This window comes from Phoxinus phoxinus (genome assembly GCF_949152265.1).
Source record: "Phoxinus phoxinus genome assembly, chromosome: 3".
Classification (NCBI taxonomy): Eukaryota; Metazoa; Chordata; class Actinopteri; order Cypriniformes; family Leuciscidae; genus Phoxinus; species Phoxinus phoxinus.
Window position 1 is genome coordinate 30,114,360 of NC_136878.1, and position 27,013 is coordinate 30,141,372.

The window sequence follows — 27,013 nt, forward strand, 5'->3', positions numbered from 1 at the left end:
TGCTGCCATTGATGCCAATTGTACCAGCTTTAAACCACAAAATATGTCAATTGAGCCGAGTTTGACTTTTATATTTTTATTTCCAGATATTGCATGGGCCAACTTACACAGGAAAAAGCTTGTGTTTACAACGTACACCTTCTCCCAATTTTTTATTTCAATATTCTTAGTTTCCTATTTAAAATGTTAATGTAATAGGCAACAGTTATTTCTGTTAAACTGTAATCTCCATGGTGAGCTTCGGTTTCCTTTGTAAAGATGTCATAAGGAGAAGAAGCAGAAAGAATACTGAGATCATAGATGAGGTTGATTTTCATAATTTCAGATTTAGAGCTACAGGACATGTTGGTTCAAGTTGTGAAAACTAGTGCTCCACCCTGCGGCTGCATAAACTCTTGCGTTCTTCTGTGTCTTGCTTTAGTCGATTGTGTGTGAACGAATTACGATGGATTCTGCTGCCATCTAGTGGTTTATTGGAGAACAGTAATTCGAAACCAATTGAAGTTATAAACAATATAGCCTAGTTATAATTTCCCTGGTTGAAGCGGAACTATATTGTTTAAATTAACTTGTTTTTCTAAGCAGATGTTTTTGTTTCAGTGTGACTTACAATGACAAGTAGGCTACAGGTCCTTGAGAAAAGTAAGTTGTTAAAGTGTTAACATTAACACTTTAGCAACTAATGTTCATGTTCATGTTAACGTAGAGTAAACGTGTCTTTAGACTCTGAAAATGTTTATCTGGTGTGTACACATGGCTGAACAATACAACACAGTTTTCAAAAATGAACTGTAATAAAGAAGATATTGTTGAAATGGTCAGTAGAGAAAAGTAAATATGGGTTGGGCTGATCTGTCAGAGTGTTTGACATAGGAACTTTACTTTGTGTGCAAGTGCGGATGGGGGTGGGGATGTATGTTCAAAATCTCATTTGAATTTACCAACGCCTGGTGAAATAGATGCATGATCTCAACATAGAACTAAAATGTAAGATATGCTGGGTTTAGAGTTTAGCATCTGCCTTTTTTGATGAAGAACAGTCCAATTTCTGTGATATATTAGCTAAGATGCTTGAAAGTTCCAAGCGCCAAGTTTTTTTGTAGCCTAATACTTAAGACTTTATAGGCTAAGTGAGACTAATAACAAACTCAGGCGATAAGAACTACATCAAACACAAACAATACCAGACAATGAACTGAGGAAACTGATGGCTTAAATATAGATACAGTAATCAACGGAAAACCAAACAGATAATGATAAGGACTAATAAATAACCAAGGAAACTAACTGGAACACAGGCAAACTCAGACAGGAAGACAGAACCAAAACACACGTGACAATAACTTTGTAAAGAAATTGCGCAAATATGTAAACGTTTTCTAGATCATTTCATCATGAACGGAGGTAAAAAGTGCACATTTAGAACTAAAAAAACATGTTCTTAAAAGAACATAGCCTACAGCATAGCACTAGATTTAGCTAAATAAGTTTCAGTTTTAGTTGTCAGGGATACAGTTTTTAAAAAAAGCTATATTCCCTGTAACATGAAAAGTCCTTGTTTATTAATCACAATAATAGACACTGAGCTTAAATCATGCAGATAAAACCCTGAAGTTATAATTGACAGAAGTAGTTAGAAGTTTTTCTGGAAGACTAATAAGTCACATTAGAAGAGGATTCTTCAATGCTTTGATTTGGATCATAAACTGGTGCAGATGGAGTCGGACAGAAAACAGGCACCATGGCATTTGGATTTGGGTAAAAAAGCCCTGCAGCAGCTCCTGGATAGGGCAGCGCTGAAGGGTCATTCAGATTGGGGTAAAGTTCTGAATATGCAGGTGGTTGTCCACCAGGATAGGGCACAAGGTTAGGCTGAGGCGGTGGATATGGCTGAAATCCCCCAGGTGGGCCTTGCCAGGGAGGACATTGCTGGTCAGGTGGAAGAATAACCACAGGGAACATAACTTCTGGATCTGAGGCAAAAGACACATCCAGATAGACCTGAAAGACAACCGTGTACAGAAATAGTTCAAGCAAACTGTGAAACTACAGGTATGTGTTAAAGTTACAAAGGAGAGAAAACAAATTATTTATTTTTGCTTTACCCTTTGTAAGAAAGTCTTGTATGCTGTAAAATCAATGTTTTTATCGTCTCTTTTACCACACAAATTAGATAGCATTTGAGAAATTTGTGACAATTAAAGGAATAGTTACTACTTCCATTTCCTTTTCTTTAAATTCTTTAGTTTACTCCCCATTATGTTGTTTCAAACCTTTATGACATTCTTTCTTCTGCAGAATACAAAAGAAGATATTCTAAAATTTGAAGAATATTTCAACGGTTTCAAAATATCTTCTTTAGTGTTCCACAAAAGGAAAGAAAGTTGAACAGGTTTAAAATGACATGAAGGTGAGTCAATCAAGAAAAATCAAGTGAACTGGAAGAGAGAGAAAGCAGAACAAATTATTTATTTTTGCTTTACTCTTTTATAGGACGTAATCTTTTACACTCAATGTAGATTTTTTACTACATGATGTAACAAACATTTGATAAATTTGTGAACATTAGTTCTGTCAAAACGGAAAATTATGTCATCATTTCTTCAAACACAAAAGAATGATTGAATGATTAATTCAATCCAAAACAACATGAATGGACACATGCTGCCTTGCATGGACAAAATAACACTGGATATTTTTCAAAAAAACATTTGTCTTCCACATAAGAAAGAAAGAAAGAAAGAAAGAAAGAAAGAAAGAAAGAAAGAAAGAAAAAAAGAAAGAAAGAAAGAAAGAAAGAAAGAAAGAAAGAAAGAAAGAAAGAAAGAAAGAAAGAAAGAAAGAAAGAAAGAACGAGCCATAAAAGTTTAGAATGGCATGAGGGTGAGTAAATGATGACAGTAAATGAAAACTATCCCCTTAAAAATGGCAACTAAGGAAGACGAAATAGCACCTTGAGTTGGTACTGCACATTTATAATTCTGCAGTTTTGAATCGTGACAGTCAGGTCATGTGGAAGCTTCAGGTTTACTATGAATTTTTGCTTTTCTCCAGATGGGATGTAATCTTCAGTCTCATGAAATATGTATCTGAATCTTCTTTTAGTTGTTCTGCCAGCAAGGAACATCTGGTGCTGGATGAGGCTGTACTTTAACTTGCCGTCACGAGATGAAGAGTTGTCAATATCAACAAAAACTGTGATTGTTTCACCTGCAGCAATAATAAGGAATTAGAGACAACATATAGGCTATCTATCAGTAATAAAAAATTGAAAAACTGAAATTGGCATTAGACTTCAGTTTATGCAGCTTTGACTGAGAGCTACAAGTCACCTTGCATATAGCCCGATTTGTCTGTTGTTGCAGTCAATGAAATTTTCCCTGAGCTGAATAGTTTCATCTTCTTGTCTTGTGTGCCAGATTGTGGTTGCTGTATGAAGAAAACAAAATTAAAAAAATAATATATATATATATATATTGAACTGAGAAAACGCCTCGGTTACGACTGTAAACTCGGTTCCGAGACGCTGCATCAATTGACGCTGTGGGAACGCTCTGCATGATTACGTCTTGAGGCACATGTGAAATTAGTCCAATGGTGTGGCGGAACGTCAGAGGAGTTAAGTTCACAAAGTTCACAAAATTCACTAGTTATTGTAAGTGCAGAAAAATAGCGATTTATAGAGGCAAGCTAAAAAAACTGTGCCTTTCACTTTAAGAAAAAAAAAAGACAGTTCACCTATCGAAATAAACCACATAACAGAATAAAGGTATATCAATCAATGTGTATTTCCCGCCAGTCCTGTGTAAACTACAACGGCACGCAAGTTTTTATTTTATAAAATTTTTTATCCAACGTTATCGTGAGATGCGGAGCACAAGAGAACAACTGAGTCTGAAGTAGCTGCTCGCTTAACCCTTCAGCTGTCACCCCCCTTTTTGAGAATGGACATTAAAATGCACTATTCAAGCTTAAATGGCTGTAATTCAAGAATGCTTTGGATAGACCTAAGTTTGGTCTTGTTTTAAAGGGAAAAAAATTGCAGATTATTGCTGAAGTGAAAGCACTTCAAAAAATTAAAGTATGAAAAAGTTATGGAAGTTTAAATTTACATTAAATCAAATATAATTTATTTAATATTTTTCTTTTATATAAAATATATATTTTACAAAATATTTGTTACTATAAAATTACTATAAAATCAAAGCCATAAATCTAACCAAGTTGTGTTCCAAATTTGAAGTTGATATCATAAAAATTGAAGTTCCCATGAGATTTTGTTTAGGCGTAATACCAAAAATAGCCTCCGGGTGTCATTGAATTCCATTGAATTTAACTGTATGCATTCTGCCATAAAAAAAAAATTTATACATTTCTGTCCAAATATCACTTCTGTCACAAAATATGGAACCTTGAGACTCAGACTTTCTGACAATGTGTTTTGTCAAGATTAGAAAATATTTTGATCATAAATTATGAAACATAATAATGCCCAAAAGGGGAGGAGCCTGATAAAATAATTTAGAGTATTGTTTCTATGGTAACACAATGTCCAATTTCAAAACAGTTTTCCAACCATAATATCCTTTAAAAGAAGCAGGCATATTTCTGAAATTAAGGTAAAATAAAAATCTTTAGTTTCTCACAAATAACTGACAAGTATTATATAGTGCATAATATGGTAATGTATGCAATACACATGTATTAGCAAGTAAATAAAACCATTGTCACTGATAATAGATTTTTAATTTAATCAGAATAACAGTTATACCTGTTCATATTTTGATGATGACTTGTTAGTGCATGTTTGTGTAGAACTACTGCATATGTCATTTTGTTTTACTCTGGTATCACTTTCTTTATATGACAGTTATTATCCAGTTCACTGAATTTTACTTCTAGGATGAAGTTAAATTTGAATCTCAATGTAAAAACCCTTCAGTTTTGCATTAGCGTTTTCCGTGCTTCTCCAACATCACACCAGTCCATTCCTGTATTTCCTGAAAGCGCAGTCTGATGGGATTTGCCTGGTTTGGTTGGGAAGGTTATTCATTGGCTTCACATTTACAGGAGGAGGAAACGCGCATGATTTATGAAGTTAATCTCAGCGTTTTTGTAGATCATTTTATCATATTTTTATAGGCCTAGTCATTATATAGGCTATGCATAATTATTTTATATTGTGCAAGTTCACCTTTCTTTGAGCTCTCTTGAATGAAGCATTGCTTTAGTTTGAAGTATCTGTCATGGTCATGATAGGTTGTTTCGTCAAAACCTGTTCCCTTTCGAGGGAACTCGCGATGCGTCGATGACGCTTTGGGAACGCTTGCGTGATTACGTCTGAGCACGTATGTCAACTAGTCCAATGGAAAGAATGAGCGTCACGGGCGGGTGACGTCATGACCAGGAAGAGATATAAGCACATCCGGTGCGTTACTCGCGTTAGCTTTCGTGTCTCAGCAAAGCGCTGTAGATGTTGACTCGATCTCCTTCCGATAGTTCAAGAGCTTCCGTGAGCGCCATGAGCTCAGCTACTTGTGCTGAAAATTGCCCAGAAAGAGCTCCTTTCTTCACAACAGTTCCATCAACTTCCACTACAGCCCATCCAGTATGTCGTTTTCCATCAACATAGTAACTGGATCCATCGACCCATAACTCCTTGTCTGGATTTACAAGAGGTATTGGATTAACAGGACCAAGACTTTCTTCTTCTACTTGTTTTTCACACTCGTGTGGTGTTCCCTCATGTGGTTCTAGCATCATTGTTGCAGGGTTAAGGGATGTGTCTCTGATGACTTCCACTCTCAAATCCTTGTTCAACAAAGTTGCTTCCCATTTTGCTCTCCTTGCGTCAGTTATGGTCTTGATGTTTGTGTTATTCAACAACGTCACTATACTGTGTGGAGTGTGCAATATGATAGTTTGTGCTCCTATCAGATTTTCCACAGCATCCACTGCCCATGTGGCACCATCGAGAGCTTGTACACATCGTGGTTGACCAATCATTGTAACAGGAATCTTTGTGGAAAAGTATCCAACTGGTTTGTATCGATCACCTGGTTTTTGACACAGTACTGCTGAGTACGTCTCATCTCCCACCCTGGTCCACAAATGAAATGGTAATCGTCCATCAGGAAGTCCCAAGGCTGGGGCTGAAGTCAGTTTTTCTTTCATAGAAGTAAATGCTTCCTCAGCTTCCGGTGTCCAGTTTATCTGTTCCACTCCAGGCTTTCCTCCCTTGTACAAATCGATGAGAGGGCTAGTGATGCTAGCAAAATCAGGTACGTACTGACGACAATAGTTGAAAAGTCCCATCACCTTCCGCATTCCTGTAACTGTTAGAGGTTTTGGAAGTTGCCGTAATGCCTCTACACGCTCTGTTGTCATTCTCCTTCCCTCGACAGATATTTCTTGGCCCAAGTAGATAACCTTGGTTTTGGCCAACTGTGCTTTGTCGGGGTTGACTTTGAATCCTCCTTTCCTAAGGGCTTGTAGGATGATATTCAGAGCAAATATATGGCTGTTTTCATCTGGGCTTGCAATCAGCAAGTCATCCACGTATTGAATGCAAACACTTCCTGAACCCTCAATTTCAGTTTTTTTCTCGGTTAAGAACTGATCCAAAGTTCTATGAAATACCACAGGAGAAAGATTAAGACCTTGTGGGAGTCTGTTCCAAACATACTGTTTTGCCCCCACTGTGAAGGCCAGTTTCTCTTGAGATCTTTCGTCAATAGGTATAGACCAGAAAGCCGACAGTACATCAAGTACCGTGAAAATTCTTGCATTTCCTGGAATATCATTCAGAATGGTGGCAGGATTGGCCACAATAGGATGCGGTTTTGGTGTTACACTGTTAAGTCTTGTATAATCAATGGTTAATCTCCATGAGTTATCTGATTTCTTGACAGGCCAGACGGGACTATTAGTGGTAGATAAAGTTTGTCTGATGATCCCTTCAGCTTCCAAGTCTGCCACTATCTCTTCCACGGCTTGTCTTGCTTCAGGTCGGATAGGGTATTGTTTATGAGGGGCATGTATTGGTCCCTCAATAACAACGGGGATAATGTTGGCTTTGCCACAATCCAATTTGTGTTTAGCCCAAACGTCTGGATATAAACTGCACACAAGACCCCACACACCGTCTTTCCCCCAATCTCTGATGATTGGTTTTGCTGCACCAACAGAACTTAAATTACATGTGCGATCTTCGTGTGGTATTATCCCAGCTGTTGTAGCGATTTGACGACTGTCAGTGAAGATGATCATGTTCAACAATGGAAGAATGTCCATGCCAATGAGGCTTCCTTGTGAATTCGGTCCCACCCAAAAAGATGTCCATATGACTTCATCTTCATGTATTTGCAGTGGAACTTGTATACTTTTGCGAAATGTTGTGATACCTCCTCCAACTCCTTCAACTTCCATAGTTTCATCTGTTGTAGGTAGGTTCAGATCGGTTATTGAAATCGCTGCTCCTGTGTCGACCAGAATGTCGCATGGGTGGCCCCCTATTAATGCATTGATGAAAAGGCGATTGTCTCTTTTCTTACTAATACAGGGGGCCGCTGATTCCTATTGCGGACGCATAATTCCCTCAATGAGCTGACGGACTTGTGCTTCTGTCCATGTCTTCCCTTGAGAGGTTTCATCATGATTTTTCACACTGACTTGTTTAAACGATGGACCTTGTCCTTCTGCTCCACCTCCTTTAGCCCAACAATCTTTTCTTGAGTGGCCACGCTTTCCACAGTTGCTGCAAACAACCATCCTATTCTTTGTGTCCATGTTGTATTGAGCTGTCGCCACTCCTCTTCGGTTTGTCTTGTTTCCTTCTTCCTTGTTTGATCTCATAGCCATCTCTAGACGGCCAGCCCATTGCATAATTTGGTCAAATGTTTCGCCTGGATTGACTCCAAGTGATAAGGCTTGTTGGTATTTAGAGCTAAGGCCATCCACAAGTGTGTCAGTGAACTGTACATCATCTCTGTCAGGTTGTTTCTTAGCACAGAGGGCCCATCTCTCATAAGCATTCCACTTACGCAGAGCATATTCATCTGGAGATTCATCATCCTTTTGCTTAATTAATGTCACTGATGTGAATGGAATTTTACCGCTCCCCAAGATTTCTTGGATTTCTTTTCGGAACTCATCTAATGCTTGCCAAAGACCCAGGGGTCGTCCCTGGCCATCAACCCACAAGTCTACCCATTGGGCTGTTGTTATCGACGCTGGCAAGCGTTCCCATCGGTCTCTTGGGATTTTAGCTTTCACAATTGTGTGAATGTCTCGTAGTGTCATTTGATGAGCTTCAACCAGAGAGTCTAATTCTCGCCAAAACTCTGTGTTTGGATCTTGTCTCTTTAGAGGAGGCAAGGCTGTGAGAATGGCTTGACGTTCTCCTGGTGTGAATGGTCTCTCTTCGGTCATCATTTCAGATTCTTCCCTTTTAATCGCAGGTGAAGAAAATTCAGGACCGATCTTATCAACTGTGATCATGTCGTCATCTCTTGTCTCATCACTCCAGTCTGATTCATAATTACGAGCTGGTGTAGATCTCAACATGTCTCTGTTTGGCTGGACTGATTTGGATCTCGTTATTATTGGAGCTGCTTGTGCAGATGCAATATACATTTTGTCAACTGGACCTCCATTTGATCTTGAAGCTTGAAGCTGTGTCAGAGGTTTAGATGAACTTGTATATTGTTCAGGCAAAGTTGGATAGATTGGTTTGTAAGGAGGAGGCGTTACAGTTGTCGCCGATTCCACTGGTACTTGTGAATATTTCCTTTCAGCTTCAGTTATTATATTTGTCCAATCTGGATCAAATGAATCATCACTGGTTGTATTTTCTTTCTCTGAACATTTGATAGACATGATTTTGTTCAACTTGTTGTATGCTTCAATTTGAGGCCTCATTGCTTCAACAAGTGGAACTGGACCACCATTTAAATCGCAACAAATTCCACCTTGTTTCACAATCCAATGAGCTGCTAAAATTGGAAATGCTTTTGATTTGATCTTGTCTTTTTGCGACTTGAACCAGATTAACTGCTCATCGATAGATGCATTAATGTCCAATCCTTTTTTCAAAAGCTTAGCTTGCTTCTTTTTCTTCCGGTCTAGATACCAAGCAGATATTGTTCTGCTGTTACAGACACTTTCTGCCATTTCGCAAAGTTTTTGTCACTCTGTGTCTGTGCGCTCAGAACAGCTGGACAATGTTTATGTGTGCGTGTATGTGTGTGTAAACTTCACGAGAGGGCTACCCTGCTTCTCCCTCTCTTCCTATGTGTGTGTGTATGTGTGTGTGTGAGAAGGTATAGCCAATTCCAAAAGGAGGGGCTGATTCACTCTCTCTCTTCTCCAACTTTATGTGTGTGTGTGTGTATAGAAGGGGGGCCCCTGCTTCACTCTCTTTCCCTTCTCCCACTCACAGAACAAAAGAAAAGTTAACTCCAATGTTTCAGTATTTTCTGTTTGTTTTGTTTTTCAGTTCACTCAGAACAGTTTTTTCTTTCTTTTTAAATATTTTTAGATTTTATCAGATTGATTTCTTTGTTTTTATTTTAAGCCTATAGATCAGTATCCTCAAATCTTTGAACAGCTTTACGGTCAAAGTCAGAAATGCCCGCGATCCTAGCTAGTTACTTTTATACTTGTATTACTTCAGCGTGTTACAATGTTTTAGATATTTTTCCCTGCCATCGTTATAAACAGTATCGCCACACTTAACCGCTTCTGTCAATCAAGTATCGCTTGTGTCTCACTTTCCTCGTCTCCTTCTGAGAACGAATCTTCAAGTGTGTTGGATATGTTTTAGGGATTTAGTCTGCCATCGTTATAAACAGTCCCGCCACAGTCCAACCACGTGAACAGTCCTAACCAAGCAAATTTTCTAGCTTAACCGTCTTACAGCTAATTCCCCCAAATGACTAAATGGCCTTTTTTCTAAAAAAGATCCATCTCCATCCCAGCATATCAAATATTGTTAGAGGATTACTTTTCAGAGAAACTTAAACAAGCCAAATTAAATTAAATTATTAAATTTGTATTTATTTTATTATTTTTCTTATGTCTTATATTCATTGGCAAAACAACTGGTACCTGAAATCACACAGTTCTTTTCAGCAGTTTCAGTCACTGTCTCTAATCATCAGGCAGACTTAGAACTTTTTTTAGAAAGGAAAAAAAAGTCTTACCTGTAATGATTGAGACGAATGGCTGGATATGCGATCCTGTTCGTGACGCCAAATTGTAGATTTAAAAATCGTGCTTCCCCTTGTTAATTGATTTCATGGAAACAGACACCAGTGATTTTGCCAAGATATCTAATTTATTTTACCATTTTATATAAGACATAAGGGAGAGATCGGATCAGCAACAGATCTTCATTGCATCTCAGTCAGTTTCTCTCTCTCTGCCTAAACAAAGGGCTTCAGTTCATATAGGCTGAAACATGTGGTTTCCATTAACATAGCATAGGATGTATATATTATGCTGGTAGAAAAAAACACTGCATACATTCCATTCAAGACACACACTCTCCAAAATCTCCCAAAGTCTCTCTCACACATATATGCATCAAAACGGTATGTGAACAGTATGATTCATAAAACACAATGATTACAAATGATTATGAACGTATATAAAAAGTATAAAACAGATACATAATACTTCTGATTATGAATATTACTACAAAATAATAATAATAATACTAAAAACAACATTAAAAATATAAGATGTAAGTCTTCAGCGCTCTATGTCAAAACTGTCTGTATTATTTACTGTTGTCTGTCACTTTATATATATATCATGTCGAAACAGCTATTCAAATCTTGTGCTTCTCCCTGCCCTCGTTTTCTTACGGGTGGGGATACTCATGAGCTTTGTGTAGTTTGTTTGGGAGTGGAGCATGCTATGTCAGCCTTCGAGGGGGCTGACTGTTTGCATTGTGAGCGTCTCCCGCTCCGCATGCTCCGCTCTCGCTTGTCCACATTTGAGGATGATGGACAAGCTCGCGAACCTCAGGGCGCTGGACCCGCTGCTGCCGAGGCAGCACGGAGAAAGCACTCCTGGGGTTCGCAAATGGATCTCTCGGCGGGGTTGGAGACGGGCTCTGCCTTATCTCCGCCTTTACCCGGGGGATCCATCGCTCGCTTGCCGGTGTCGGAAGCCCGCCCAGCGGCTTCTTCCGCCCGGGAAGCGAGCCCAATGCTTCAGTGCTCTAGTTCTGAGGAGGTAGAAGTACTGAGCATTGGACAAAGTGACACATTAAGCACACGTAGGGGGGAGGATTCGCCATCTATTTCCCCCGCATATGAGGAGTTAGTGGATGTGATATCTCGTGCTGTAGATAAATTGCATATTGACTGGGCATATCCGGCAGCAGGTCAAGCTGGAGCCTGTCTGCACACGATGGCAGTGCTCCAAGCCTACCAGGCAGATCTGTTGGGGGATATTGATAAGAGTGAGGGGGTTAGTGCTGACGATATTCGAGAACTTCGTCGGGCTACAGATCTTTCTCTCAGGGCTACGAAGGAGACCGCTCGTGCTATTGGGCGGTCTATGGCAGCCCTCGTAGCTACTGAGAGACATCTTTGGCTGAATTTAGCCGATTTAAAAGATAAAGATCGTGCATTTCTGTTAGATGCCCCAATGTCTCCCTCTGGTCTTTTCGGTGACTCGGTGAATGCTGTGGTTGATAGGTTTCAAGAAACGAAGAAACAGTCAGAGGCTTTTAAAAAATTCCTCCCTCGCCGAGTCCATCCCCCTGGGGATGCTGGGCGTGAGCATCCCCAGCCAAGCTCCTCGCAACGTGTGCAACAAAAAGTGAGTGTTGCGTCTCGTGCTCCTCCTAATAAATCTTGGGGGCCGAGCCAACACTCTCAGCCGAAGTCATCTAAGTCTAAGCCGGATCTGAGGACCGTTCTTATGGCGAAGAAGGCTTCGGCTCAAAAGAGGTCCTGACGCCACGGGCGTCAGACCGTTGAGGACAGCCCCACCCGGGGTGGAGCGGTGTTCACCTCATTATACGGTGCCCGTTCCACCTCGGGGTCCACAGGGGACCGTTCTGCCAACCCCGCCACCCTTGGTGCCTCGGGGCGCAGCGGTCTCCAGCGAGCTCTTGACTCAGTGTCAACTCGACATTGCGTCGGACTCGCTCCCTCTGAGGGGGGTTCAAAAACAGTCAGTTCGGTTGTTTCCTGCCAGTATGCTTCAGGTCACCGAAGTGGCTGTTCCAGTAATACCAGAGGCCAGTCTCGAGAGACTGGTACCCTTAGTAGATTTTCTGACAGAGTGGAAGAATCTGCCGAATATATCTCCTTGGGTCCTGCAGATAATAGAGAAAGGTTACAGAATCCAGTTTGGTTCTCCTCCACCTCGTTACAACGGGGTGTTACTCACGTTAGTACATCCCGAGCAGGCTCTGGTAATGGAGCAAGAAGTAGAGTCTCTGTTAGCGAAAGGAGCTATAGAGCAGGTGTACTCGCCCGACATAGAATCGGGGTTTTACAGCCGCTACTTTATCGTTCCAAAAAAGGATGGGGGGTTGCGTCGCATTTTAGATCTTCGTTTGTTGAATCGTGCAGTCATGAAACTCAAATTCAAGATGCTCACTCTCAAGCAGATCGTGACGCAAATCAGATCCGAGGACTGGTTCGTCACGATAGATTTAAAGGACGCTTACTTCCATGTCTCCATCCTCCCTCAACACAGGAAGTTCCTGAGGTTTTCTTTCAGGGGCAAAGAATACCAATATCGGGTGCTTCCATTCGGTCTAGCTCTATCACCCCGCACGTTCACGAAATGCGTAGATGCAGCTCTGGCCCCACTCAGGCTGCAGGGCATACGCATTCTGAATTATATCGACGACTGGTTGATTCTGGCGGAATCGGAACAGTTAGCGGTTCGGCATCGAGATGTCGTTCTCGCTCACATGCAAAAATTGGGGTTGAGACTCAATACCAAGAAGAGTGTGCTGTCTCCATTACAGAGAACCACTTTCCTTGGTGTGGTATGGGATTCAGTCACGATGCGGGCCACACTATCGCCCGTTCGTGTAGCTGCTATCCTCGTAGCCACGAAAGGGTTGAAGCTAGGCCAGTCACGCACTGCGAAACAGTTCGAGAGACTGTTGGGTCTCATGGCAGCGGCGTCCAATGTGATACCCTTTGGCCTGCTGTACATGAGACCCTTGCAGTGGTGGCTCAGAACCAGGGGGTTCTCCCCGAGGGGAAACCCACTTCGTATGATCAAGATCACACGGCGGTGCCTCCGTGCCTTGGTCATATGGAGGAAACACTGGTTCCTATCCCAGGGTCCGGTGCTGGGAGCTCTTTGCCATCGAGTTGCGATCTCGACAGATGCTTCCCTCACCGGCTGGGGAGCGGTAATGGAAGGCCGCTCAGCTCAGGGTCTGTGGAGGATTCATCATCTCTCTTGGCATATAAATTGCCTGGAGATGATGGCTGTCTTCAATGCGTTGAAATATTTCCTTCCAGACCTGAGGGGCCATCATGTGCTCGTCCGTACAGACAATACATCGGTGGTCTCTTATGTAAATCGTCAGGGGGGTCTGCGTTCGCGTCCACTCTGCAAACTGGCGCACCAGATTCTCCTGTGGTCCCTGGGGAAGATACTCTCTCTGAGGGCAGTGTATATCCCTGGGTGCCAGAATATCGGAGCAGACATCCTGTCGAGGCAGGGGCTGAGGCCAGGGGATTGGAGACTCCACCCCGAGGCGGTGGAGCAGATATGGGAATTTTTCGGCCAAGCGGAAGTGGATCTGTTTGCGTCTCAGTACACGACGCACTGTCCACTATGGTTCTCCCTCACTCATCCAGCCCCTCTGGGGCTGGACGCTATGGTACAGGCGTGGCCGAGGCTACGTCTGTACGCCTTTCCCCCTGTTGCTCTGCTCCCAGGAGTTCTGGAGAGAGTCCGCCAGGACGGAATAAGTCTACTTCTGGTAGCACCACGCTGGCCGAGTCGTATTTGGTTTGCGGACCTTATTCAGCTCCTCGACGGCCCTCCCTTGGAGATCCCGATCAGGAGAGACCTTCTGTCTCAGGCAGGGGGCACTATTTATCACCCCCGACCAGAGATTTGGAATTTATGGGTTTGGCCTCTGAGGGGGCCCAACTTTTAGAGAGTGGTCTTTCAACTGAGGTTGTGGAGACCATTCTTAGCTCCAGAGCTCCAGCCACGAGGAAATTATATGCACTTAAGTGGAGAGTTTTCACTTCTTGGTGTCACCAGCATCAGCGGGATCCAGTCAACTGTTCAGTTAACACAGTACTTGAATTTCTCCAGGATCGCTTTTCATCAGGTTCATGTCCATCTACCTTAAAGGTCTACGTGGCGGCCATTGCGGCTTTCCACGCCCCGGTGGGTAATACATCTTTGGGTCGAGACCCCCTGATTATTCGTTTCCTTCGTGGCACCTTGAGGCTGAGGCCTGCAACACGTACTAGGGTGCCGGCTTGGGATTTGGCAATAGTTTTGGAAGGCCTTTCAGGGGCTCCCTTCGAACCCCTTGAGTCGGTTTCAGAGAAATTTCTGACATTCAAGACTATTTTTCTTCTTGCTATTTCGTCCCTTAAAAGAGTCGGAGACCTTCAGGCCCTTTCGGTTTCTCCAACCTGTCTCGAGTTTGCTCCTGGGATGGTTAAGGCATTCCTTTACCCTAAACAGGGATATGTACCTAAGGTGCCAACCAATATTCTGAGGCCTATTGTACTGCAGGCGTTCTACCCTCCTCCGTTTGCCTCTTCGGACCAGGAAAAACTGAATCTCTTGTGCCCAGTGCGAGCACTGGACACTTATGTCCACAGGGCTGCCATGTGGAGAAGGTCAGATCAGTTATTTGTCTGCTTTGGATCACCTAAGAAAGGTCTTCCAGCTTCTAAACAGACAATTAGCAAGTGGATAGTCGAGGCTATTTCTCTTGCTTATGAGTCCTCTGGCCAGCCGTGTCCTCTGGTGGTCAGAGCTCATTCTACTAGGAGTATGGCGGCCTCTAAAGCCTTATTATCGGGGGTTTCCCTGCAGGAGGTTTGTGATGCGGCAGGCTGGTCCTCACCGCTCACATTTGTGAGGTTTTATAGCCTGGACCTGGATGCTGCCCCAGGGTCCCAGGTGCTTCTTACTTAGTTTGCCGACAGTTTTGTCTGCTGGCATTTTGTAAGTACGGCGTATTGGGTATTCTCGTTCCCAAAGCGTCATCGACGCATCGCGAGTTCCCTCGAAAGGGAACGTCTCAGGTTACTATTGTAACCCTAGTTCCCTGAGAAGGGAACGAGACGATGCGTCGCCCTGCCATACTTCCTGCATCCCTGCGATCGTCTTTGCTTCGACTCTTCAAGCTAACGCGAGTAACGCACCGGATGTGCTTATATCTCTTCCTGGTCATGACGTCACCCGCCCGTGACGCTCATTCTTTCCATTGGACTAGTTGACATACGTGCTCAGACGTAATCACGCAAGCGTTCCCAAAGAGTCATCGACGCATCGTCTCGTTCCCTTCTCAGGGAACTAGGGTTACAATAGTAACCTGAGACGTTTTTTCAGTCCAGCGTACTTTCGCTTCTCCCGTGAGCTTCACAAAAAAAACTGTCCACGTTTATTTCTTTGGTCAATTCCAAAACAACTTTCCCCTCAACAATGTCCCCACTAGTAAAATAATTGCTTTCATTAATCTTGTTGCAACGAAGACTGAGCACTTTGATGGATCCTGACATTTTGTGTTTCTGTGAACGTAGGCCTACATTCAAAGAAAGCTACACAGCCGGCTCTTCCCGTTTTCAGGTGAAGCAGGAGTGACAAAGTCCGTGCTTCAAAAAAAAAAAAAAAAAAAAAATGTTTTGAGGGCGAGGCACTTCCTACACCTGGTCAGATCTTTCAGTTCAGAGGTCACTTATAGAAACAGACCCGACCTGAGCACGTACCCGAGCGAACGGGGGACTTTACCACAACAGAAGATGAATCTTGTTCGTGTTATTCCCATAGGGGTAAAGGACACAATAGGAAAAAAAATTAAGGAATGGATAATGCAACGTCAAATATTTAAAATAATAATAATGAATGTTTGGTAACGCTTTAGATTAATTACAGCAAATTTACAGCATAACTTTCTGTAATTATAGTGTATATAAAGTAGGCTAGCCACTTACATGTAGGCCTATGTATAAGGGAACAATATGTAAAGTTTGGGGAATAAAGGGGTAACAACCAGGAGAATTAAAAACATATTTATACTGTAAGTATTATAGAACTATGGGGTACGTATTCTACTATTATTATACAACAATCTTTTTCTCTAAAAATGACAGGGTACATATCTAGGCCTATGCATTTATACAGTTTTTTTTTTTTTTTGATAGCAAAAGTGCAGATGTTTAAGTTTGGGCTTACATGTTTCAAGGCAAGTAAAGCTAAAAATATTGCAATTTTTTAAAATATTGGGAAATATACTCTTGTTCCATGTATAGTTACAGGGTAAGTGGTGCTTGTTACCCTCTTGTTTCATCTAGTTACAGGGTAAGTGTGACATTGCGGGCCGTAAATTAAAGTGGTGATTGTTATCCTCTTGTTCCATGTAGTTACAGGGTAAATAAAAATAAATAAAACAAATACAAATACACACAATCTAATATCACTGACTCTGCAACGTTTATTTGGAAAACAACTTATTACAGTTGGTCTGAAGCGATAGTCTACTGTTTAAAATATTGTAATTTTTCTTACAAACACCTATCGTTTCACTTCATAAGAAATTGATCCATCCATTGGGGTCGTTACTACAGTTATTACAGTATTTGTTGTTTGATTCTCCAACTTTTAGAAACACATGAGCTTGCATTATATGTATTCCCAGAGATGTATTTTTTATTTGTCTAAATTTTTTAAATAAGCATTTAAAAAAAGTAGTTTTGCATGAACAAGAAGTGTTGTAAATCTGTTTTGAATTAAGTTGTTTTTCAAATAAAGGTTTCCGACTCAGTGATATTGGATTGTGTAGCCTATGTATTTTTATTGTACTTACCCTGTAACTATGGACAAGAGGGTAACAAGCACCACTTTAATTTACGACCCGCAATGTCACACATACCCTGTAACTACATAAAACAAGAGGGTAACAAGCACCACTACATGAAATAAGTGTCTTTCCCAATGTTTTAGCAAAAGTTTAGTTTTCAGTGCACTTTTGTTAAAAAGTTTACTGTATAAATGCGTAGATATACCCTGTAATTTTTAAAAAGCATATACTACAGTATATATTGGTACACCATTATTACAAAAAAGGTACGCAGTATATGTTCTTGCTAAATTGCTCACAAATATTCTATTTTTGTTTCATAATAGTAGAATAATTACCCCTTAGTTCTATAATATAAATCTTTTTTTTTAATCCTCCTGGTTGTTACCCATTTATTCCCCAACTTTACATATGGTTCCCTTATACTTACATGCATGTAAGTAGTTTATAATTACAGAAAGTTACACTGTAAAATCACTTTAATTACGCAGTACTTTCCGGGCTGTGATCTTGCACATTGCGTTACCGAATGTTTCAATTGAATGATATTGGGAAACAGTCATACAAATTGGGGGTTTTGACTTGAGGAGCCGACAAGACTTATTTCCCTCTAACCAAACTTCACAAAAGAAAAGAAAATACAATTTCCCTAACTCTAAGCATAAACAATAAAAAAGTAAAAACTCCCTATTTCCTAAATATTATATAGCCTACACATGGAATGTTTACAAAGACAAGCAAACAAATCAGTATAGGGCAATATGCTACTAAAATCAACGACAGTAAATAGTGTGATGACTGATGACTGGTTGGCGACATTAGTTTCGCAAGCTGGGGCCTGTTTCAGAAAGGAGGTTAAGTGAAAACTCTGAGTATGTTAACCCTGAAATGAGGGAAACTCTGGGTTTTCCGTTTCAGAATGGGAGGTATATCAAACCCGAGAAAGCAGAGTAAGTCAAGCCCGTTTCTGAAAGAGAGGTAACTTAAACTCAGAGTCAGTTACCATGGTAACTTACTCTGTGAACCTAACCTGGGGTGCGTTTCCCGAAAGCATCGTTAGCCAACTATGATCGCAAGTTCCGCCGTTATCAGCATAGTTCAACGATTTGGTGTTTCCCGAAACCATCGTTCCAACGAACGTTCGCAAACAGCATCGCAAACTTGTGTGGTTGCAACGACAGCTCTGGAGCTGTGGTTAGAAGCATAGTTTCTAGTTTACATGAGATGTAGACTGAATAAATCCTTATCTTTAGCAAAATAAGCAAGCTGACATTCAGTACAACCCGTGTTATTTATTTAGAATACATACAAATGTAATTTACGTCTTTTAGTTTGTCAAGAGATTTAAAGCACCGTTTTTGAAGACTGCGCATGTGCGAACGTGCTCAACTATGAAAGAACGAGCCAAATATTGAGTCTGGTAATAAAGCAAAGTAACTGATAAAAATTTGAAATGGTCTTCAGATGACATGTATGTAACTTATATGACGAAATCTAGCGTTAATTCGATCTCAAACAGATTAATTAAAAAAAGTTATTAGTCCACCACGTGCGAGACGTCATAAACCAACGTGGTTGAACGATACTTTACGACATTCGGTTTCGGGAAACACTCGTGACTAGCTAGTTGATTTCTCCAACGATGCATCGTACTATGGTAGTTAAGCAGTGAGCTATATAGTTGTACGGGAAACGCACCCCTGGTCGGGAGCAGGTTTTCTTCGGTAAACCCAGAGTTTCTTGCGGTCTCCTCCGCCGCCGTCTAGTAGACGGAGCCCTAGCTTGCTCGATCGTGTCTAACACTCCTCTTGGGAGGTTAGCGGGTACCCGTTTATGGCCCATACGTGTAGGGACCAAAGCTCGGGGTGAGGATGGAGAATCGCGCCCTTGGCCTGTGAGAGGAGGTCTCTCCTCACTGGAATCGGCCACGGGGCAGTACTTTTCAGTCGCATCAAAGCTGGGAACTCAGGTCTAATCTCCTCCTCAGTAGATTAGAGTTACATCATGTAGTTCTAAACAAATTCTACAGAATTAAACTGTGGCATTTACTGAAAATCACTGCAGTGTGTTCATCTGTGCACCAGAAGTTGATGGACCCTGGGGGGTATATATTATATATTATAAATATATTATATTAATAATGTTATTATTAATAATGTTATATTAATAAACATATTAATAATATTATATTAATATTAAAATTACCTCTGGCCTCTCTGTGGCAGCAGAAACCCAACCCAAAGTAAAATAAATGGAAAAATAAGAAATACCCTATATAAAAAAATAACACATATGTAGACCTCTTACATTTTATGAAGGCCCTTGGATCTCCGGGAGTGACTGGCTCTGATGAAGGAATTCCCTCAGCCAAAAATGCTGCTGCACTGCTAGACACTGGATGCCATTTAGTTATTTAATATGTCAAATGTTTGTAAAGTCAGATAGCCTACACCCATGAAATGCTCAACCCTTACCTGATTGAATTATGTTTTTTATATTTCATTTTCAGCTGCTGCTACATTCTTTTAATGCCTGCAGGATTGCACCTAGCCTTCATGAAAATTAAAATTAGGTTGAATAACTGTTCTTCCAGTTTCACCTCTGATATTATAACAGTTACTCTAAAATAGTTAGTAATTACTAACTACAAATTACATCTTCAACAGTGTAATTAGATTAATGTAATAATCACTATCTTTAGAAAGTATGGGTCTACTTATTACTAATGACTTAAGTCCCATATCAACCTCAACCACTTGAACAATACAATGAGGAGAGACAAGAAACTGCACTTGTAATGCTTTCAAATTAACATTAAACAATTGCATGAATTATTCTTGAATTGACCAAAGTGTGTAGAGGGAGAAGGTTACATTCAAAATATACCTTTTAAAAATGTATGTTAAATCGTACTCGGTTACTAACGTAACCTCGGTTCTCTCTAGAAGAGGGAACGAGTACTGCGTCGAAGAACGCTACGGGAAAGATATTTCTTTGTCGAGATTGAAGCCTAAAATTAATCCTTAATTTTGTAATAATGTAAAACGCTTTTCTGAAGCATACAACCTAGGCGGAGCAATACAGCTCACCCATTGGCTGCTCTGCCAGAAAAGCACAGCCTATGCGAGGCCAGGACGCTGACCAATGAGGACGCTTCGCGCCCTTCTGCGTCACCTCCCGCCCAAACAGGCGTGGCCTAGGCCTATAAATACGAGCATAGCTGTCTAACACGCCGATTTTCGTCAATGAAGCGACGCAGCGCGGACACGCACGGCCATGAGACGCAGTACTCGTTCCCTCTTCTAGAGAGAACCGAGGTTACGTTAGTAACCGAGTACGTTCTCTTACGTAGAGTTCTCTCGTACTGCGTCGAAGAACGCTACGGGAACCCCATGTAAAACGCCGTGCGTGCTCTTGGACCGACACAGACACCTAAGGGCGCGCGCGCCCTGGTATACAAGTGCCTACCCCAAGAAGTATAGGGAGAGCGGCTAAATTAGCATCATCCCTTTATAGTAGTGCCTCTTAAGGCATAATAGCATATATATGTAAATATAGATATATATGAGGGGTAATAGCATGCTCATGGGACACATTGTCAGTGAGTGATGCTTAAACATTGAAGTGACCTGGGCCGCACAGCGGGGCAGGAACACATATACATATTAACACTGAAGTGACCTGGGCCGCAGCGCGGGGCAGGACACTAATACATAGTCTTCTAGACCGAGAGCAGTTTAGCCTGCAACGCAGGAACCTCTAGGTTATAGAACCTAATAAATGTAGACGGGGAGGCCCAGCCTGCCGCCATACAGATATCTTGTAACGAGATTCCGCTATACCAAGCCCATGAAGAGGCCATGCCTCTCGTGGAGTGTGCTCTGATGCCCAAAGGGCATTCCAAACCTCTAGATGCGTAGGCTAGCGCAATGGCGTCCACTACCCATCGAGACAGACTCTGTTTCGTCGCAGCTCGCCCCCTGGAGCATCCGCTGAACGAAACAAAGAGCTGCTCCGTCTGTCGAAAAACAGCGGAGCGGGACACATAAGTTCTTAATGCCCTGACCGGGCAAAGGGAGCTATTTCCGTCCTCTGAAGCCGGCAGGGCCGACAGGGAGATGACCTGAGCCCTGAACGGTGTGTTGAGGGACTTAGGCACGTACCCATGCTTCGGTTTCAATACGACTACAGAGTCGTTTGGCCCGAACTCCATACAAGAAGCTCTTACTGAGAGCGCTTGCAAGTCTCCCACACGCTTCACTGAAGCGAGAGCCAAAAGAAACACGGTCTTGAAAGACAGGTGTTTCATGTCAACTGAGTGAATAGGCTCGAAAGGGGCCCCTTTCATAGCGTTCAACACTGTAGAAAGGTCCCAAACGGGGACTGAAGGAGGCCTTGGAGGGTTTAACCTCCTGGCGCCTCTCAGGAAGCGGACCACCAGGTCGGTCCTGCCTAGTGAACGGCCAAGCGTTGGATTAACGAACGCTGATATGGCAGCCACATAGACTTTGAGCGTGGATGGGGTTCTTCCCTTATCCAATAGCTCTTGCAAGAAGGAGAGAATCTCCGGTTCTCCACACTGAAGTGGTGACAGACCTTGATCTGAACACCATCCAGAGAACACCGACCATTTGGAAGCGTAGAGCCGTCTAGTAGACGGAGCCCTAGCTTGCTCGATCGTGTCTAACACTCCTCTTGGGAGGTTAGCGGGTACCCGTTTATGGCCCATACGTGTAGGGACCAAAGCTCGGGGTGAGGATGCAGAATCGCGCCCTTGGCCTGTGAGAGGAGGTCTCTCCTCACTGGAATCGGCCACGGGGCAGTACTTTTCAGTCGCATCAAAGCTGGGAACCAGGTCTGATTCGTCCAGTATGGAGCAACCAGTAGTACCGAGCATCCGCTCTCCTTGATACGCTCCAGCACTTGAGGCAGGAGTGAGACAGGAGGAAAGGCATAGAGCGGACGGCGGGGCCAGACTCTGGCCAGCGCGTTCGCGCTCTTCGAAAAGAATTCTGGGCAGTGAGCGTTCTCCTGGTTTGCAAACAGGTCTATTTCCGCTCTGCCGAACCTTTTCCACAGCAGACGCACTGTCTGTGTGTGTAGGGACCACTCTCCCGTAGGAACATTGTTCCGTGAGAGTCTGTCCGGGCCTACGTTCAAGTGGCCTGGCACGTGTATTGCTCTTAACGAGGGCAGGTTGTGCTGGGCCCACACCAGTATGCGTTCCGCTAACCTGAATAGGTTTCGGGACCTCAGGCCACCCTGGTGGTTTATGTAGGCTACTACCGACACGTTGTCCGAGCGGACCAGGACGTGGTGTCCTTTTATCCGGGGACAGAAACGCCTCAGCGCAAAGTCCACCGCCATCATTTCCAGGCAGTTTATGTGCGGTAGTTTGGCTCGCTCTGCCCATTGGCCAAAGAGCGGTCTGCCGTCGAGCAGTGCTCCCCAGCCTGAGGTGGACGCGTCCGTGGACACCACCTTCAGGCTCGAGGAAGTCCCCAGGCTTACACCTGACCGGTACCAGTCTGACGCTCTCCATGGTGTCAGGGCTGAAATGCATTCCTGAGTGACCTTGAGGCGATAACGACCGTGTAACCATGCTCGGCGCGGTACGCGCGTTCTCAACCAGAACTGTAGTGGGCGCATGCGCAGCAGGCCCAACTGCAGCACTGTAGAGGCTGAGGCCATGAGGCCCAGCATTTTCTGAAATCTCCTGAGCGGCACTATGTGGCCGCTGCGGAAGGATTTCGCCATTTGCAGGGTATTTCGCCTGCGCTGTGATGACAGACGTGCTGTCATAGACAGTGAGTTCAGATCCAGTCCTAAAAAGGAGATCCTTTGACTGGGAAACAGTGAACTTTTCTCCCAATTGACTCTCAGACCTAAGCACTCGAGGTGATCGAGTATTAGCGTCTTGTGGTGAGCGAGTTCTGACGGCGATTGAGCTAGAATCAGCCAATCGTCCAAATAGTTCAGAATTCGAACGCCTCGGAGTCTCAGGGGTGCCAGCGCCGCGTCCATGCACACTGTAAATGTACGAGGTGCTAGGGATAGGCCGAATGGCAGGACTGTGTACTGATATGCCCGGCCCTCGAAGGCGAATCTCAAAAATCGCCTGTGACGTGACGCAATTTGTATGTGAAAATACGCGTCTTTCAGATCTATCGCCATAAACCAGTCTCCTCGGCGAATTTGCGCGAGGATTTTTCTGGTCGTGAGCATTCTGAACTTCCGCTTTGTTAGCGTTTTGTTCAGACGCCTTAGATCTAAAATGGGTCTGAGACCCCCGTCTTTCTTCGGTACCAGGAAATATCTGCTGTACAGACCCCCTTCGCTCTGAGCTTGAGATAAAGGCTCTATGGCCCCTTTGCTCAATAGCTTCGCTATTTCGGCTCGAAGTAGATGTGCTACTTCTGTTTTTACCGTGGTTTCGACTTTTCCCGTGAAACGGGGAGGGCGTCGATGAAACTGTAGCGAATAGCCTCTTTTTATAGTCTCTAGCACCCATTCTGAGACCCCGGGAAGTCTTTCCCATGCATGTGCACGTGTGACTAGGGGTTGAATGTAATCTGGGCCCTGGTCGCGAAATGGCGGCGACACGAGAGCAACCGTGTGCTGTAACATGGACGCCGTGGCGTCTGAGGCGGGGGACATGTTTAACACAGTATGCGTCCCGCGCGCGCTCGACTCTCTGAGTTGAGAGAGAGCACGCGGGGCGAGCCCTACGGGGCTCGTTATGTTTGTAAATAAACGTGGGCGCTTGGTGGCGGGCACATTTATAACACCGGGGACACTGTGTTCGTGTACTGACTGACCGTTCGTTAGTTTCGTTTTTACAGAAACCGCGGAACGTGCAGTGTGTAGTGGTTGTGGGCACTGGATAGTGGGCACGCTCACTACATGTAAAGCACAACCGGCATGAGCCGATTTTATGTGTGCAAACCCTGTGTTGAACGGGGCTGTGCTTGTGTGAATGAATGGGCACTGGGTGGGCATTGCAGTTACACACATTACACCATCGGCCTTGGCCGGAACACCAGAAATTAAACTCTTTTTTAGATTTATCTGGGTCGCCGTGAAAACGGCGTTTGTGTGCAGGCAAACGGGCTTTACGGCCGGTTTGTTGGCTGCTAAATACACTGGTACAAACACGGAACTTAGGGCTGTACAAGCGAAAATCTTTGGTGGAAGTCCGGCCGCAGCGGGACCCGAACACCGTCGTTTTCCTAGCAGGGCTAGGATGGCGCCGAGGCCTCGGGCTTGAGTGAGATCTTGGGCCGAGGACCACGCGGTGGCGGGCGGCGTCCGGCGGAGCGAGACCGTGGTCTCTCTCGGGCCTGTTGCTGCTGGGCCGGTGCGGCGGGCGCGGGGCGCTGCTGAGTTCGGGCAGGCGGCTGTTTAGGGCGGCCTGTTGCGGAACTGGAGCGCTTTGGCAGAAAATGTCTCATGGCCTGCGAAGTCTTCTGTACCTCGGCGAATCGGTCCGCGAAGTCCTTCACGGAGGATCCGAAGAGGCCAGTCGGTGAAATGGGAGCGTCGAGGAACGCAGAGCGCTCCGACTCCGCCATTTCGGAGAGAGTCAGCCACAAATGTCTCTCGGAAACAGTAGCTGAGGCCATAATCCTGCCGATGGCGTGTGCGGCGGACTTTGTAGCGCGAAGAGCGAGGTCTGTGGCGCTACGTAAGTCCGGAACACTGATCGCGCCCGGGCCTTCCTCGTCTAGCTTGCAGAGGAGGTTAGCCTGGTGGATTTGGAGCACCGCCATGGTGTGCAGCGCCGATGCAGCTTGTCCGGCGGCGGAATACACGCGGCCGTTCAGAGCTGACGAAGTGCGGCAAGCTTTAGATGGTAGGACTCCCTTAGCCCGCCGTCCAGCAGAGGGTGGGCAAAGGTGAGTCGCTACAGCCTCCTCGACCGGAGGGAGAGCGTGGTAGCCTCTGTCGCGAGCACCGTCCACTACGGAGAATGCTGGCGAGGCAGAAGTACGTACTCTGGCTGAAAATGGCGCCTTCCACGATTTCGCTACCTCTTCGTGAAGCTCAGGAAGAAAGGGTGCGTGTCTGGAGGGGGGCGCAGCGCGGTCTCCAGCGAGGAAGCGGCCATCCAGCCGGTTGAGTGCAGGTTGTTCGGGCGTCGACCACTCGAGGCCGAGGCTCGATACGGCCTGTGTGAGCAGATGCATCAGCTCTGCTTCGATGCTGATCTTCCCTCCTCGACGTTCCGGAACGGCGGGGGAGGGGAGGTCCACAGAGCTCGCCCATCCCTCGCTCTCCGAAGCGAGAAGCGAACAGCAATCGTCATCCCCCTCTGATACGGCTTGCTGGTCGTCCTCCATAACGGACAAAGCGACGTGCTGCGGCTGTTGTCCGTCGGTGAGCGACTCAAGCGACACGTTGAGAGGAGCTAGCGGCGGTGGCGGCGGCGAGCTCCTCGTGGAGGGAGGTTCCGGGACCCGCTGAGCGCGGCGCTTCTTACGGCGCGGCGCTACAGGGGGCGGTTGAGCAGTCTCGGCGAAAGATGCAAGGCGAGTCCGCAGAGTCGCGATTGGCATCATGTCGCAGTGATGGCAGCCGCCATCACCGAGAGCGAGAGCTGCATGTTCCTCGCCCAAGCAGGAAACACACAGTTCGTGGTGGTCCCCGTCGATGAGCGCGGCTCGGCAGGAGCCGCAGGAAACGCGAGACATCTTTAAAAAGACACTCGTTGCTCTTTTGTGAGGAAAAAATGTGTGCCGCGGTAGGCGAACACACACACAAAACACACACAAAACTGAAAGGATATTCCACGCCGGAGAAGCGCAGCAGGGAACGGCGGCTGAAGGCGGCGATGACCAGCGGCTTCAGGTAAGGGCTCGTCCTGCTGAGGTGCTTGTTCCAAACGGCTGTGGCGGCTCGAATCAATCCAGCGATGCGTGCAGCTTCGTTGAATTTAAGAAAATCGGCGTGTTAGACAGCTATGCTCGTATTTATAGGCCTAGGCCACGCCTGTTTGGGCGGGAGGTGACGCAGAAGGGCGCGAAGCGTCCTCATTGGTCAGCGTCCTGGCCTCGCATAGGCTGTGCTTTTCTGGCAGAGCAGCCAATGGGTGAGCTGTATTGCTCCGCCTAGGTTGTATGCTTCAGAAAAGCGTTTTACATTATTACAAAATTAAGGATTAATTTTAGGCTTCAATCTCGACAAAGAAATATCTTTCCCGTAGCGTTCTTCGACGCAGTACGAGAGAACTCTACGTAAGAGAACCACTATTGCATTATACAGAATTGTTCTGTAGTCTATGCAGTAACCTATTTAATGTAATTATAATACATCAGATTTTATTTTAAATTACAGAAGAATTAAGATTAATCACTTTTATTAAATTACAATATTTAGATTACTTGGTAATTAATTAAACCCAACACTGTATAACAGTAATTCCTCTTTGTGTCTGGCGCTGTTGCCATGGTGACTCATAATATCTGCACTCCATTGATAATGGCTTTTTATAATTGTGGTGCACGCGCTTAACTCAGAGTCAGTCAACTTAGAGTTGATTGAACTAACTAATTTCAGCTGATCTGAAACCGAAAACTCAGAGTTTCCCATCTCAGGGTAAGTCAACTCAGAGTTCAAGTTTTAACTCAGAGTTGGTTGAACCTCCTTATTGAAACAGGCCCCTGGTCTTGCACCATTTCTTGCTACTCACGGAGGAGGCCACGTGAAGGCTGTCATCATCTCCTCCAAGTAAGTAAATAGTGTAATCACAAATGTCTAAACTCAATCACACAAAATATCTTTCAAACTGTCATGATTCATGTCTGTGTTCCCCTGTCTTGTCCTATGTTTAGCAGTTCCCCCGTTATGTTGATTAGTTCCCAGGTGTTTCTTATTAGCCACGCCCCCTTGTTATCTTGTTAATCTTGTTTGCCTGTGTATTTATAGCCCTTGTGTTTCACTTGTTAGCTTGTCAGTTGTTGTACATGTAATGGT

The 27,013-nt window shown here is 44.2% G+C and overlaps 1 protein-coding gene across 1 annotated transcript; it reads right to left on the minus strand.

Annotated features, from left to right (window-relative positions):
• Positions 1 to 63: 63 nt before the first annotated feature.
• On the minus strand, positions 64 to 26,935 carry LOC306994948 (arrestin domain-containing protein 4-like). Its single transcript, XM_079605987.1, has 4 exons — positions 26,730 to 26,935; positions 3,333 to 3,429; positions 2,954 to 3,210; positions 64 to 2,001 (listed from the first exon to the last, which is right to left on the minus strand). The coding sequence occupies exons 2-4, from the start codon at positions 3,397 to 3,399 to the stop codon at positions 1,654 to 1,656; spliced, it is 672 nt and encodes a 223-aa protein (XP_079462113.1). The 5' UTR covers positions 3,400 to 3,429; positions 26,730 to 26,935; the 3' UTR covers positions 64 to 1,653.
• Between the last annotated feature and the right edge of the window lie 78 nt (positions 26,936 to 27,013).

Bases quoted from the DNA above. Each gene is read 5' to 3' on its own strand.
- LOC306994948 (XM_079605987.1), bottom strand. From the start codon at position 3,399: ATGAAACTATTCAGCTCAGGGAAAATTTCATTGACTGCAACAACAGAC. The intron at 3,211-3,332 runs GTGACTTGTAGC...TTATTGCTGCAG, and splicing joins CAAATCGGGCTATATGCAAG to GTGAAACAATCACAGTTTTT. The intron at 2,002-2,953 runs GTGCTATTTCGT...GTTGTCTTTCAG, and splicing joins ATGTGCAGTACCAACTCAAG to GTCTATCTGGATGTGTCTTT.